At 44.1% G+C, this 14378-nt stretch overlaps 1 protein-coding gene across 3 annotated transcripts in view; it reads right to left on the reverse strand.

Annotated features, from left to right (window-relative positions):
- Nucleotides 1-7707, reverse strand: part of SHC4 (SHC adaptor protein 4) — a 48243-nt gene extending 40536 nt beyond the window's left edge. For 2 of the 3 annotated variants that reach the window (XM_032232411.1, XM_032232410.1), the window contains exon 1: nt 2182-4023. In XM_032232411.1, the coding sequence (XP_032088302.1) occupies nt 2182-2772 (591 nt within the window). In that variant the 5' untranslated portion in view covers nt 2773-4023. Of the gene's footprint in view, nt 1-2181; nt 4024-7665 lie in introns of those variants that run through there. The other variant, XM_032232412.1, reaches the window with a different exon arrangement.
- Nucleotides 7708-14378: the final 6671 nt, after the last annotated feature.

Raw genomic sequence — 14378 nt, forward strand, 5'->3', positions numbered from 1 at the left:
TCATCTAGTCCAACCGCCTGCTCAAGCAGGAGACCCTACACCATTTCTGACAAATGGCAGTCCAGTCTCTTCTTGAAAATCTCAAGTGGTGAAGCTCCCACAACTTCCAAAGGCAACTTCTGTTCCGTTGGTTGGTTGATTGTTCTCACTGTCAGAAAATTCCTCCTTGTTTCTAGGTTGAATCTCTCCTTGGTCAGTTTCCATCCATTATTCCTTGTTTGGCTTTTGGGGGGCTTTGGAGAATAGCTTGATCCCCTTCTCTCTGTGGCAGCCCTGCTATCCTGTCTCCCCTGGTCCTTCTCTTCACCCCATCCAACCCTTTCCAACATCAAACACTGCAATCTGCCCACCTAGATTGAAAGCCAGAATGCATTTCCATTACACCATTAAAACAGACCTGAAGCTTTCTCTGCTCCATGCTAATTTCTGAATACTTTTGGGCAGTAGCCAGTGCTGCTGCGAGAGCTTTCTTCTTTTGACAGGATTTGCATAGGCCAGGAGTAGGGCTGTAGCTTTTATGAAAGGCTTACTACCCATGATTAACCGAAGCATTGTTTTTCCTCATTGACCCAATTTAACGGGTTTGCATTATGCCCTGCTCAATGAACTGAAAGCACATGGCCTGCGTTCGAATAATAGTTAGGCTAACCTAATATTCACTGGTTTGCATTCGGTGGGCTGCAGAAGTCTTCCTGTGTCTTTGGGTGTGCTTTTTTTAAAAGAATCATTTCCTCAACATAGTTAAAGAATTAGCTAGATACCGTACTTTCTTCATGCTGTTTCCACACATCATGTGCCAATTTTCTTACAAGGTAGTTCAGATAGGGTATCACACCAAATAAGAGAGCATATAAATTATTGCTTAATTGTACTATTAAATGTTGTACCTTATGATTCGTGATGAATGTATCTTTTCTTTTATGTACCCTGAGAGCATCTGCACCAAAGACAAATTCCTTGTGTGTCCCATCACACTTGGCTAATAAAGAATTCTATTCTATTCTATTCCATTCTAATCACACTTGGCCAATAAAGAATTCTACTCCACTCTATCCTATCCCATCCTATCCTATCCTATCCTTATGATTCTTAATGAATGCATTGAATTTTATTTTTCTTTATGTACACTGAGAGCATCTGCACCAAAGACAAATTCCTTGTGTGTCCCATCACACTTGGCTAATAAAGAATTCTATTCTATTCTATTCTATTCCATTCTAATCACACTTGGCCAATAAAGAATTCTACTCTACTCTATCCTATCCCATCCTATCCTATCCTTATGATTCTTAATGAATGCATTCAATTTTATTTTTCTTTATGTACACTGAGAGCATCTGCACCAAAGACAAATTCCTTGTGTGTCCCATCACACTTGGCTAATAAGAATTCTATTCTATTCTATTCTATTCCATTCTAATCACACTTGGCCAATAAAGAATTCTACTCTACTCTATCCTATCCCATCCTATCCTATCCTTATGATTCTTAATGAATGCATTCAATTTTATTTTTCTTTATGTACACTGAGAGCATATGGACCAAAGACAAATTCCTTGTGTGTCCAATCACCCCTGGCCAATAAAGAATTCTATTCTATTCTATTCACATCTGTAATTACTCTGCAAGTGTAGTCAAATTTTTGCCCTGTACAAAGGAAAGCGCTCTCCTATTTATTGACAGAGCTTAAAGGAAGGGAGGATTTGAAGGCATTTTTAGCCAAATGTGGGGGAAATAACGAAACAAGAGTCGTTTGAGCCCCCCCCCCCAATTCTCATTTTGGAATCAGACTTCAGCATATAAAATGAAGTGGGCTAAATATCTGTTTACTTAGAAGGCTAGGAGCTGAACTGTAAGACAGAGATACAGTTGGTCCTCGACTTACGACCGCAACTGAGACTGGAACTTTGGTCGCTAAGTGAGCTACGCCCCATTTTATGACCCTTTTATAAGCAAATCTCCAGGGTGGTGAAGCAAAACCAGCTCCTCCCATTGACGAGGGATAGGTACTTATTGCATAGCTGATCCACTGTTAAGATGGCATTAAGGACTGCATGGTAATACATTGCCTTCATTCCAAAGGAACTTCTTATACAAATCTTGTGAAATGTATTCATTCAGATGATCGAATCTGAATGAGTTTTTTTTTTAAAAAAAAAAAGATTAAGGAAAACTACTTACTCGGGCAGCGTAGGATATTCCAGTCTCCAAGCTGGATTCACCCTTTTGTCCAAGATCTTTGCTCGGTTTAGACAAGAAGGCAGAGTCCCCCACAGCTAACAAGACACAGTTCTCTTGGGTGTTTGGCTTGGACCTAAATACCTTGCCTGGGTCTCCCTGGGAATAACCAGAAGACAAGGAGCTGCTGAAGCTGGTTTCTGGCACGGTTGGGCCGCTTTGAACAGGGACGCATTCTGTGAGTTTCAACCTTGGCACCTCTTTCGCCCGTAAGCAGAAGTTCTTCAGGTTTGGTAAGGTGGAAGGGTTGGCCAGTTTCACGTTCGCCATGCGAGGTACCAAGGTGCACAAAGAAATGGAGCTGTCCGAGGTACCAACTGGGACATCTTCAGTGAGCGTGTTCGACGTAGGGGAAGGAGAAGCGGACGAGGCCTTCAGGCGAAGGAGATCGCTCGACGACGTGTCTTCCTCCAGCGAGGTGAGGGACTCATTTCTGAAACGACTATATTTAGTCCTGTGGAGCATTCCTGGTAGTCTTAAGGATTCTACATCCAGTAGTTGTGCACTCAAGCAAGAGAGAACGGGTTCTCTCATAGCCTGCAAAGTTTTGTAACTCAATCTCCTCGTCCGTCCGTCCGTCCCCCCCCACCCTTAACCTAGCTGCCTTTTTATGAATGACCAAAAAAAATACGGAACCAGACAGATCAAAATAATTTTGAATAGAAAAAATAAGAAAACAGGATTCCTGGTGACTGTGGGTGCTCTTAAAACGTCCCCGGAATGCTTCTTCTTCTTCATAAACCCTGTTTCAGTTTGTCCGGTCATTTGATTGTTTGAAATTAAATCAGAGTGAAACACATACGAAGCCCAGATTCCCTCTGTTTAATCTCAACAGCTAGAATAACTTCAAGCAAGGCAAATTCCAAATTCTTCTTAGTTTTCCAACACTCCGTGCCATGATTCTGTGTAGGATTAATTGTTAAAGACCCGATTACCTTTAAAATTTTTTTTTAAGTATTTAGGACAAAGACCCAAGAAGAAATCTCTTTCTTGGAAAAACAACAGCAAGATATATATTTTTAAAGTAAGTAGCCTAAGTGGGTTGATTAACAAGGACTCGATCAGTTGAGGTGGGGGGGAAAGCACTTCTCTGAAATTAAAAATAAAATCCGACAAAGGCAGCTTGAAGGAGAAGAAAGCGTCGAGATTAACGTGTTCTACGAACACAACTCAGTTTCTGTCTGCAAAAGTAAAGCGTTGCTCGCCCTTAAAGACCCCCTCAGTAGCATAGTCACCCTCAAATACTCCGCAGAGATTGATATTCTGGCACAGGAGGACTTCGGATCTTCAGAACAATCATCAATGGAAACATTACAGAAAAGTCGGTCTCTCCATCATTCTCTGAAGCCGTCTCTTCTCTCTTTTTCCCATCTCCAGATTAGGCTGAACGATTCCTTTGAAATGTTACAGAAAGAACGTTGCCTATTCTCCTCCTCCTCCTCCTCGTCTTCTTCTTCTTCTTTTTTATGAATGAAGTTTTCTGAATGGATCTCACTGTGTGCAAGCTAAATAAACCTGTGAATGAAGCTGAGAATGGCTGTAACGGACTGGCAGTCCCAGGGGTGTTTAAGTCTGCAGCCAATCGGAAGGGAGCCTGATGACTCACGCACCATAAATACACGAAACTAGTAGCCATCCAAAATGTGACTTTTAGCCAAGGGGGCAGCTTTCACTGTACCGGAGGTGGAAGGGGAGGCGGGGAGCATCCTCAGCACAAGATGCAATTCAGATAGATAGATAGATAGATAGATAGATAGATAGATAGATAGATAGATAGATAGATAGAAAGAAAGATAGAAAGATAGAGAGAGAGAGAAATAGATAGATAGATAGATACAGATAGATGATAGATAGATGATAGATAGATGATAGATAGATAGATAGAGAGAGAGAGAGAGAGAGAGAGAGAGGGAGAAATAGAGAGATAGATAGATAGAGATAGATTTAGATAAATATAGATAAATATAGATAGATAGATAGAGTGTGTGTGTATGTGTGTGTGTGAGAGAGAGAGAGAGAGAGAAAGAGAGAGAGATGTATGTATGTATGTATGTATGTATGTATGTATGTATGTATGTATGTTTGTTCTCAATAAGAAGGAAGGTAGACAGCATATGATTTCTGCAATGCAGCAGCCAGAGCTTAGCCTAAAGAAAAGGCATTAGTTCATAGGATATAAAGCCCTCGGGGGGTGGGGGGAATGAGGGGGGAGGAGAAGAATGATGATGAACTGGATTTTTCCCCCTGCTTCTCTCCCCCCCCCCCCCCCCCGTCTTTCTTTAAGAAACAGAGCTCCTTTTTATCGACTTTCCTCTCCATCTAGAATGGCACTTCCTGTGCCGATCAAATGTACTGGGAAAGCAGATTAGAAGAAAACGCAGCCACACACAGGAAGCCCAGTGACCTGAGCTGGGAATTCAATAAAAGTCCATCATAACATCCTCGCAAACTGCAAGCCATCACACAGGCATTAGGGAGGAAGACGGAAGGGCACCTGGGGAGAAGAGAGGGGGGAGGGAGGGAGGGCAGGAGGGGAGGGGAGTTGGAAACTCCTGCAGCTTTCGGCACGGTTTTATATTTTCAACAACAACCCCCCCACCCAAAAAAAACAGGACGCTTGCTTGGAGCGAGATCAAAGCTGGAAGGGGTAGATAATGACAATCGGAGTGTCTTCTTCTTTTTTTTTTTTTCCGTGATGGGGAAAAGAGGCAGGAAGATTGAGGCTGCTTACAACATCCAAGTCTCTTTCTATCTAGGAAGGTCGCCAAGCTGATGGAAGGTGTCTCTTCTCCTCCCCCCCCCCCCGCAAGGATCTGTCACCCCTTCTGTCTTCAAATCTAAAAATATCAAAGGCGTTGAGCTTGGGATCTTTCCCGGCAAAAGGGATGCTTGCAAGGTGCAGAGGGATTATTCAAGGAAACAACGGCCCCTTAAGCCTTTCTCCATTCGAAACCCAATTCAGTAGAAAATCTCGGGGTGTGTGTGTGTGTGTGTGTGTGTGTGGGGAATGGGGGGAACATTGTTCTCAAATTTAGACTGATTTTACTATTTCCCATTCCTCTCCCCTGGGTGTTGTATTCTATTGAGATTGATTCTGATTCACCATAGGCCACCTCTCCCTCCCTCCCTCCCTCCCTCTCTCTCTCTCTTCTGTGCTCCGACAAGGTGCTAGGATGGAAAGAAGCCATTCACAGTCTCAGCCTAGCTTTTACACAGGGACGGTGGCAGTGGTGGGATGCAATTTTTTTACTACCGGTTCTGTGGGTGTGGTGTGGTAGGCATGGCTTGGTGGGAGTGGCATGGGAAGGTTACTGTAAAATATCCATTCTCACCCCACTCCAGGGGAAGGATACTGCAAAATCTCCAGTCCCTCCCCACTCCAGGGGAAGGATACTGCAAAATCTCCATTCCCTCCCCACTCCAGGGGAAGGATACTGCAAAATCTCCATTCCCTTCCCACTCCACGGGAAGGATACTGTAAAATCTCCATTCCCTTCCCACTCCACGGGAAGGATACTGTAAAATCTCCATTCCCACCCTACTCTAGGGGAAGGATACTGTAAAACCTTCTTTCCCTCCCACTCCAAGGGAAGGATACTGTAAAATCTCCATTCCCTCCCCACACCAGGGAAGGATACTGTAAGATCTCCATTCCCTCCCCACTCCACGGGAAGGATACTGTAAAATCCCCATTCCCACCCTACTCCAGGGGAAGGATACTGTAAAACCTTCATTCCCTCCCACTCCAAGGGAAGGATACTATAAATCCCCCATTTCCTCCCCACTCCAGGGGAAGGATACTACAAAATCTTCATTCCCTCCCCACTCCAGGGGAAGGATACTGCAAAATCTCCATTCCCTCCCCACTCCAAGGGAAGGATGCTGCAAAATCCCCATTCCCTTCCGATCAGCTGAGACTTGGGAGGCAGAGAATAGATGGGGGCGGGGCTAGTCAGAGGTGGTATTTACCGGGTCTCCGAACTACTCAAAATTTCCACTAGCGGTTCCCAAGAACTGGTCAGAACCTGCTAAATACCACCTCTGAGCAGCCCATGTGTAAATTGTGGATTACTGAGCAGCCCACGTGAAATTCATTCTTACTTGTTTAGTCTTCCCTAGTGTTTTTGACGCCATGTGGGGCCAGGCTGATCACAAGAGGTGCATTCACTTCCCCCCTGGGAAAGTACACTCAAACCACACACAAAAAGCACCCTTGTTTGCAGGCGTACCCAAACGCTGAAGGCTATTTAACATGACGGCTACTCCTACCCTGTGAAGCTTCTTCACATGATCCCAGGAAACCCCGTTCGGGTTTTACTTGAAGGCAAAGCAATTTCTTCGGCTAAAAGGGTCCTCGTTTTCTCCTCTTCCCAGTGATGCAGGCAAGAAAGGGGAAGGAGAAACATCAAAGGAAAACTCACCTACCTAGAGGCACCAGTGAGTGGGCTTGGGGCGTGGGAGGAGATACTTAATAATAACACACTGTTTTTCTAAGTCACAGGGTGCTGCACATGTGAAAGGAAGGGTGTTGTTTTTTTTAAGCCTTTCCTGTAAATAAAGGAAACAAACAGCAGCTTTCTATGTCAACGGGACGAGGGAAAACCTGGCAGAAGAGGAAATAATAATTGATAGAACTTTTATTTCCAGTTTTGAAAATGCACTGGGTTTTCACACTCCTAATGTCAGTGTCAGGGTTCCAGGATGCCTGGATCCAGGATCTGGGAAAGACCAGATCCACACATGAAGGTTCAATTAAGCTGACTTTATTGCTAAAAATCTATGCACAGGAATCTTCTGAACTAAGGCCAGTACCTGGTTAGAGTTAGATAAGAGTCAACAGAATTCAAGGACGGTTGGACTTGGTTCTCTTACGGCTACGTGGGGATTCTAGGCTAATCTCTCTTTTGACTCCACCCCCAAGTCCTGCCATTTCTTCTCCTGCACCTAATTAGAATGAGCATAGAGAGCAGAAAGGAAATTGGTACCATTCCATTGGATGGAACATATTGTCTGCCTTGGTCTTAATTATATCTCATCTGAAGGGCACATAAGGTAAAGGTAAAGGTTCCCCTCGCACATTTTTGCTAGTCATTCCCGACTCTAGGGGGCAGTGCTCATCTCTGTTTCAAAGCCAAAGAGCCAGCACTGTCCGAAGATGTCTCCGTGGGCATGTGGCTGGCATGACTAAATGCCGAAGGTGCACAGAACGCTGTTACTTTCCCACCAAAGGTGGTTCCTATTTTTCTGCTTGCATTTTTTACATGCTTTCGAACTGCCAGGTTGGCAGAAGCTGAGATAGGTAACAGGAGCTCACTCCATTACGCGGCGCTAGGGATTCAAACCACCGAACTGCCGACCTTTCTGATGGAGAAACTCGGCGTCTTAGCCATTGAGCCACCACATCCCAAAAAAATATAATATACTCACCTGTAAAGTAGAATGCTGGATGGATCTTCAGTGGATTCTCCTTTTCTTCCTGATCCACCTGTGGTGTAGCAAAAAAAAAAAAATATGGATGGAATATGTTGAGCAAATAGTAAGAGATTGACCTCTCAAAATAGGAATATCGGCCAAATATATCATCTTCCCAGTTTTACCCAGTAATATGAATGTCCTTATTTAAAATTCCAACCATCAAAGGTTAAGTATGCAGTTTAACACAAGATTCCAAGAACAATGTTTTTTTAAGGGGGGAACACAAAGTTGATCATAAGGAAATTTCCAGTGGAGCTTTATATGAGGAAGCTCATCCAAGTCAATGAAGATACCTGTAATAGGGATGGGTAGGGTGTCACAGATGATGGATTTTGACATTTGCCAGTTTAATGTGCCTTTGTAAAATTCTATAAACATGATAGGGTGATTGCACAGAAATTATCTCATCTGGAAGCTCTTCAATATTGTTTGGAACTGCAAAACAAGCTCAGCCTGGATACCTTCAACCTGGATGGGTAGCCTACAAAGGAAACCATCAGGAGACCAAACCTAGCTTTACTCTTCCTTGCAAACATCTTGTTAACATAACATAAAAAGTTAACATAACATACGAAGACTCCTGCGAGTCCCTTGGAGTGCAAGGTGATCAAACCGGTCAGTCCTAGAGGAAATCAACCCTGACTGCTCTTTAGAAGGCCAGATCCTGAAGAGGAAACTCAAATGCTTTGGCCACCTGATGAGAAGGAAGGACTCCCTGGAGAAGAGCCTCATGCTGGGAACGGTTGAGGGCAAAAGAAGGGGATGACAGAGAATGAGTGGCTGGATGGAGTCACCGAAGCAGTCAGTGTGATCTTAAATGGACTCCAGAGGATGGAGCCGAGGTGGCGCAGTGGGTAGAGTGCAGTACTGCAGGCCACTTCAGCTGACTGCTAGTTCAGCAGTTCAGCGGTTCAAATCTCACTGGCTCAGGGTTGACTCAGCCTTCCATCCTTCCGAGGTGGGTAAAATGAGGACCTGGATTGTTGTTGGGGGCAATATGCTGACTCTGTAAACCGCTTAGAGAGGGCTGAAAGCCCTATGAAGCGGTATATAAGTCTGACTGCTATTGCTATTGCTATTGGTGGAGGACAGGAAGGCCTGGAGGAACGTTGTCCATGGGATTTTAATATGTCAAACTTGACTTTGCAACTAACAACAACAACATATGAAGCAAGATTAACCAAATGGCCTTCTCACATCAGCTTCATTACACATCACCTGTACACCACAGGGGCCCACAATTTGTTATGCATGGAGCCATGCATCTTATTTGTCCAGGAAAATATAAGTTACTGGCTTCACATGCCACTGACTATTAATCCTGCTGCAACAACCCAATTCATACTACGTATTATGCCAACATTATAACAAACAAACAAAATGAAACAGGATGGTGTATTGTGATGGGTAAAAGGCATTTATGGAGTATTGACTTTCAGTATCGTGATACAGTTTGGAATATTGAACCTGAATTCTTCAAAGCATATCATTCAGCACATTGTATGATAATAACGATATAAGCGTCTTACTCAAGACGAGTAATCTATCGATGTCGGCTTTTTGGGAAATTATTCTTACATTTCTTGACCCCAGTGGATTTGAAGGGCGGGGCGTGGGGAGGGGGGAACACGGACAACCACAAAACCAGTCAGGAAGTCTTGCTATATTGGGAGGGATAAGAGTCCGTTTTGTTTATTTCCTTTGGAAATAGTCTTTCCTGGATGGACTTTAATTTTGTTTATTTTGTCAAGCACGTATAAGATAACAGATATAAGCATAAACATGATTATGAATACAGGAAATGGAGACGAATAAGTGGGGACAGTAGGACAGGGATGGTAAGCATGCTGGTGCGCTTATGCACGCCCCTTACAGACCTCTTAGGAATGGGGTGAGGTCAACAGTAGACAGTTTAAGATTAAAGTTTTGGGGATTTGGGGAAGAAACCAGAGAGTCAGGTAGAGCATTCCAGGCGTTGACCACTTTGTTGCTGAAGTCGTATTTTCTGCAATCGAATTTGGAGCGGTTTAGTGCCGGATTCCAGCACACTGCCCGGCTGCAAATGCATTTGGCCCTAGAACAAAAGATTGTCTTCCCTTCTCCCAAAAAGCTGTGAAAACACAACTATGCCAAACAATGCACGTTTGCACCGTGCAAGAATAGGTTTCGCCGACCTCCCTCTTCCCAGGAAGGGTGGAGGGGGCCTCCCCATCACATGCATTTTTTCTCATGTTAATTCTCAGCGTGTGGGTGAGAGGCACCGCAGTCACATTTGCTGCCTTGTGAGTGAGGGGCGGAAGGAGAATCAGGAGGCATGTGCTGCTGTCACCACCGAAGGGGTGCTGCTCGATGCAGGAGACCAGAATCACGTTAGATTCCGCTCGCCTGCTCCACCAGAAGGCGGATTCCTGATGAAACATACATACATTAAAAGTTTCCCTTGCTGCCAAGTGGAATGCAACGTGCTTATTGGCTTTTTTTGGGGGGGGGGATTTGAGAGCTGCTGGTTTTTTTTACCGTGCAGCTTTTTTTTTTAATGAAGCCAAGAGCAATATTTATTGCAATCAGAGACTTCCTGTCCCTCATTCAGCTGTTATATTATAAACAAAAAAAGGCTTTGCACAGCCTTCCCTTCCTGCTGATTGCCTTTGAATTACTACTTCTCCGGGTGATAGACGTGAACAGCTCAACTACACTGCATTTTCCCAGAGTGGGATGGGAAGGGAAAAGCCAACAGGAGCAATTACTTCAACCTACACCCCCCCCCCAAGGATGGCTCTTTGTGGATTAAGTCCTAATTAACTGGGTTCACAAAGATAGCGAGCTGTGGGTTACAATCCAGGGACTTAATTGCCAGAGCCTGCCGAGCTGAAATAGCCATGCTATCATTCTTCGGTGGCATTTAAGAGTCTATTGCTTGCTACGATTAAGGGAAAGCATACGGGAGATTGAATAGATGCAGGCTATCAAATGTCTGGAAATAGGCTTTTTTAAGCAGGACCCAAAAGTTGCAGGAATCAGGGAAGGAACACAAGAAACGGTCATGGAACAGGGGACAATAAATCTCTTTACTGAACATGCAGGCGCATCGTGTTAATTTCCCACACTCCGAGAAACCAGATCAATCCTGGCTTGGTTTGAAAGTGAAATACACAGCGTGCTGGGCAAAAAGAATAAGGAGCAATCACTGCTCCTAAATTATCTTTCTCCTGTGTGGATAGAGGGCTAGTTACTAAAATTTCTTGCCCCTGGGGGAGTGGGGGAAACGTGCAGCCCCAAAGTTCTGTAGTTTTAAGCTTAGAAAGTTTCTCTCTTTTTTGCAATCTTGGATCCACTGTAGTTGAGCTAGAAATTAGCAACGGCCCTGGAACAGATTCAAAGGCCTCGTGTACAACAGGAAATCCCCATAAGGTAACGGTTCCCCTCCCACATGTGTGCTAGTCATTTCCTGCTCTAGGGGGCAGTGCTCATCTCCGTTTCAAAGCCAAAGAGCCAGCGCTGTCCGAAGACGTCTCCGGGGTCATGTGGCCGACATGAATAAATGCCGAAGGCGCATGGAATGCTGTTACCTTCCCACCACAGGTGGCTCCTATTTTTCTACTTGCATTTTCACACGTTTTTGAGCTGCTAGGTTGGCAGAAGCTGGGACAAGTAACGGGAGCTCACTCCATTACGCGGCGCTAGGAATTCGAACCACTGAACTGCTGACCTTTCTGATCAACAAGCTCAGCGTCTTAGCCACTGAGCCACCGCGTCCCTTAAAATCCCCATAATGTGTAATATATATGAGAGCCAGACTAATGTAGTCATTAAGGTGCTACTGGCCTAAAAACAAGGAGATGGTGAGTTCTAGTTTCACCTTAGGCATGAAATTCAGCTGGAGGTGGTGACCTCTCTCTCAGCCCAACCCACCTGACAAGATTGTTGTTGTGCAGAGGTGAGGAGAAAGGAGTACTGTATTATGTTTCCACTCCTCACCCTCCTCAAAAAAGACAGGATAAAACCTACCGTATTTTTCAGAGTATAAGACGCACCTTTTTCCTCCCTAAAAGAGCTTGGAAACGTTGGTGCGTCTTATACACCGAATATAGCCATTTTTGGCTTCTTGAAGCCCTGCCCCCACACCCCATTTTTGCCAAAAATGGCCTGTTTTTCGCAAAAACGGAGGCTTTGCCTTCTCTCAGCCCTCTGCAGGCTTTAGCAGGGCTGGGACAAGGAAGAAACGGGGGCATTTTTGCCTTCCCTAATCCCTGCTGAAGCCTGCAGAGGGCTGCTGGGGACTGAGGGAAGGCAAAAACTTTTTTTTCTTTACTTACCTCTTCGAAATCTTGGTGCGTCTTATACACCGGTGCATCTTATAAACTGAAAAGTACGGTAATAATAAAAAAAACCCAACTCCTCAGAAAAGAACACTCATCTTCAGAAAATATCATTCTGACGCCGAGGCAGAATATTAATATAGAGTCAAACCGCTGGATATAAATACCATCTCACTTTTTCTTATAATCATCTTTATTCATTGTGGAAGATCCCCCACTAGTATTTACATAGTGCAAAAGCTGTTATTATTCCAAAAAAGTATGGTAGACAGAATTATCCTTCATAAAAAGGAGAACACAGACAGAACATGTTCATGGAGTAATTTAGTTACGATCCCCCCCCCCCTTTCTAATTTAAACTTTAGATGTTACTGACGTTTAGCGTACAGGTATCAAAGATTAAGAGGCATTACCCAAGTACAGTCTTTAAAAGTACATTAACCACATATAAACATTTAATTAGGCCGTGCCCCTTAAATTGATTTTTTTTTTTCCTTTTTCAAATTATTGTTTTAAGATTTATTGTTTTGTGTAGGAACTGAACTGGGCACCAAGCTGTACAATTTCCATTCATGGCTCTTTGCTTATTTTAAAAAGTGTTCCGTTAAGTGATTAAAATCTGGTAAATTGACAGAGCATCTTGATTAATTGGCACAATTTCTCACACACACACACACGCGCGCACACACAAACACACATTACAACGATTTCAATAGACAACAGCTTTTCAAACGAGACCTTATTTTTTTTTGCCCCTTCCTTCCTCCTCCCCCCTCCCCGTGCCGTTAAAATTTAAGAGCTACACTGCATAGGCCCACCCGAAGACGAATCTAAGGTTGCCTCCAAGTGATGTGTTCGGAATACATACAAGTGCATCGTTCAAAAGCATCTTTCCCCCAAAAATTTGTTAAACCCCAACAGCCGATCAAACACTACACCAATCACTGATCAAATCTAAAAAAAAAAAGGTTTGTAAAAACATGCCATTTAAAACGTAAGCTGGGAAACGGGGCATATAACAGGGGAGGAATACAAGTACTATAATCGGTTTTCTTACGATAAAGGCATACATGTTACAATTAACCAACAGACCCCCAAATTCTTTATTATTTTGGCCCTCCACAGAGGTCAGTGCATCAGCCCCCCCTTTGTGTTCTCTGGCTGCCTGGGGGCAGCTTTTTTTAATGCAACTACTGGAAGTGCTTTGGACTAGTTCCTCTAACCCCAGTGTTTCTCAACCTTGGCTACTTGAAAATGTCTGGACTTCAATTCCCAGAATTCCCCAGCTGGGGAATTCTGGGAGTTGACGTCCAGACATCTTCAAGTGGCCAAGGTTGAGAAACACTGCTCTAACCCATCAGACGTGGTGCCCCCCCCCCCCTCCTGCCCTTTTCCTCTTTTGCCATTAGTGAAATTAAACTGATTTTAAGGAAGAAGAACCATTGCTGAGCTCGGCCCCAATAAAACTGAAAGAACAGGCCCGCCGTCATCCCCCTCCCCATTTGTAAGAAAGATCCGTTTTTGCCCGTATGGACATTAAAAGTGATGGAGAAGGAACACGGAAGACGGCGGATGGGCTATCGAAAGGATGAACAGAAATGTTAACATCTCACGAAGACAGAAGACAAGGAAGCACGTTAAACACGGAGTACAATCTAAGACACTTCAGACACGTTCTGTCCTCAACTTGGTTCTCTGGACACCTCTCCAAAATGAACACTTTATAAAGTACGGATTTTTCAGCCAATGATAACGCTGTTTGTCCTAAAGGAGACCTCCCGCTGAAGTTTGAAGACCGGTGTGTTCGGACATGACGTCCCAACTGAGAGTCAAACCAGAATGCTTGGACTGAATTTGAAAGAGATAACAATGGGAAGAGGGTGTGTGTGGGGGTGAGGGTGGGGAAGGGGGCTTTATGTAAACTGGCAAGGGACGAGACAGGTTCTTGGAAAGGAGACAGACATTCAAGGTAACATCTACTGAAGGGAGAGTCAATTTGGCTGTTCAGCACTTTGAAAGGAAGAAGTTTCCACTTATGGACAATCGAGCAAGGGATGCGACTCGCCACCTGTCCTTTTCCTATTCATCATATACTAATTCCACGTACAAGAGCTAATTGTTCAAACTTTTCCTTTCTGCTATGCTCCTTAGCAATAGGCGACCACATACACACAATTGCCAAACGCTTCCTCTGGTGTTTCTAATTAGAAGACAAGACACTAGCTTCAAACGTGATCACTTGTTGGTCCCGAATTATAAAGAGAGCGGCTGACCTATGAAATATTTTACAAGGCTGGGGAGGTCCGTCTTTTCCATAAAGCTCATCTTCCTGCACCCACCTCGAAA

The sequence above is a fragment of the Thamnophis elegans genome, chromosome 16 (genome assembly GCF_009769535.1).
Source record: "Thamnophis elegans isolate rThaEle1 chromosome 16, rThaEle1.pri, whole genome shotgun sequence".
In the NCBI taxonomy this organism is placed as follows: Eukaryota; Metazoa; Chordata; class Lepidosauria; order Squamata; family Colubridae; genus Thamnophis; species Thamnophis elegans.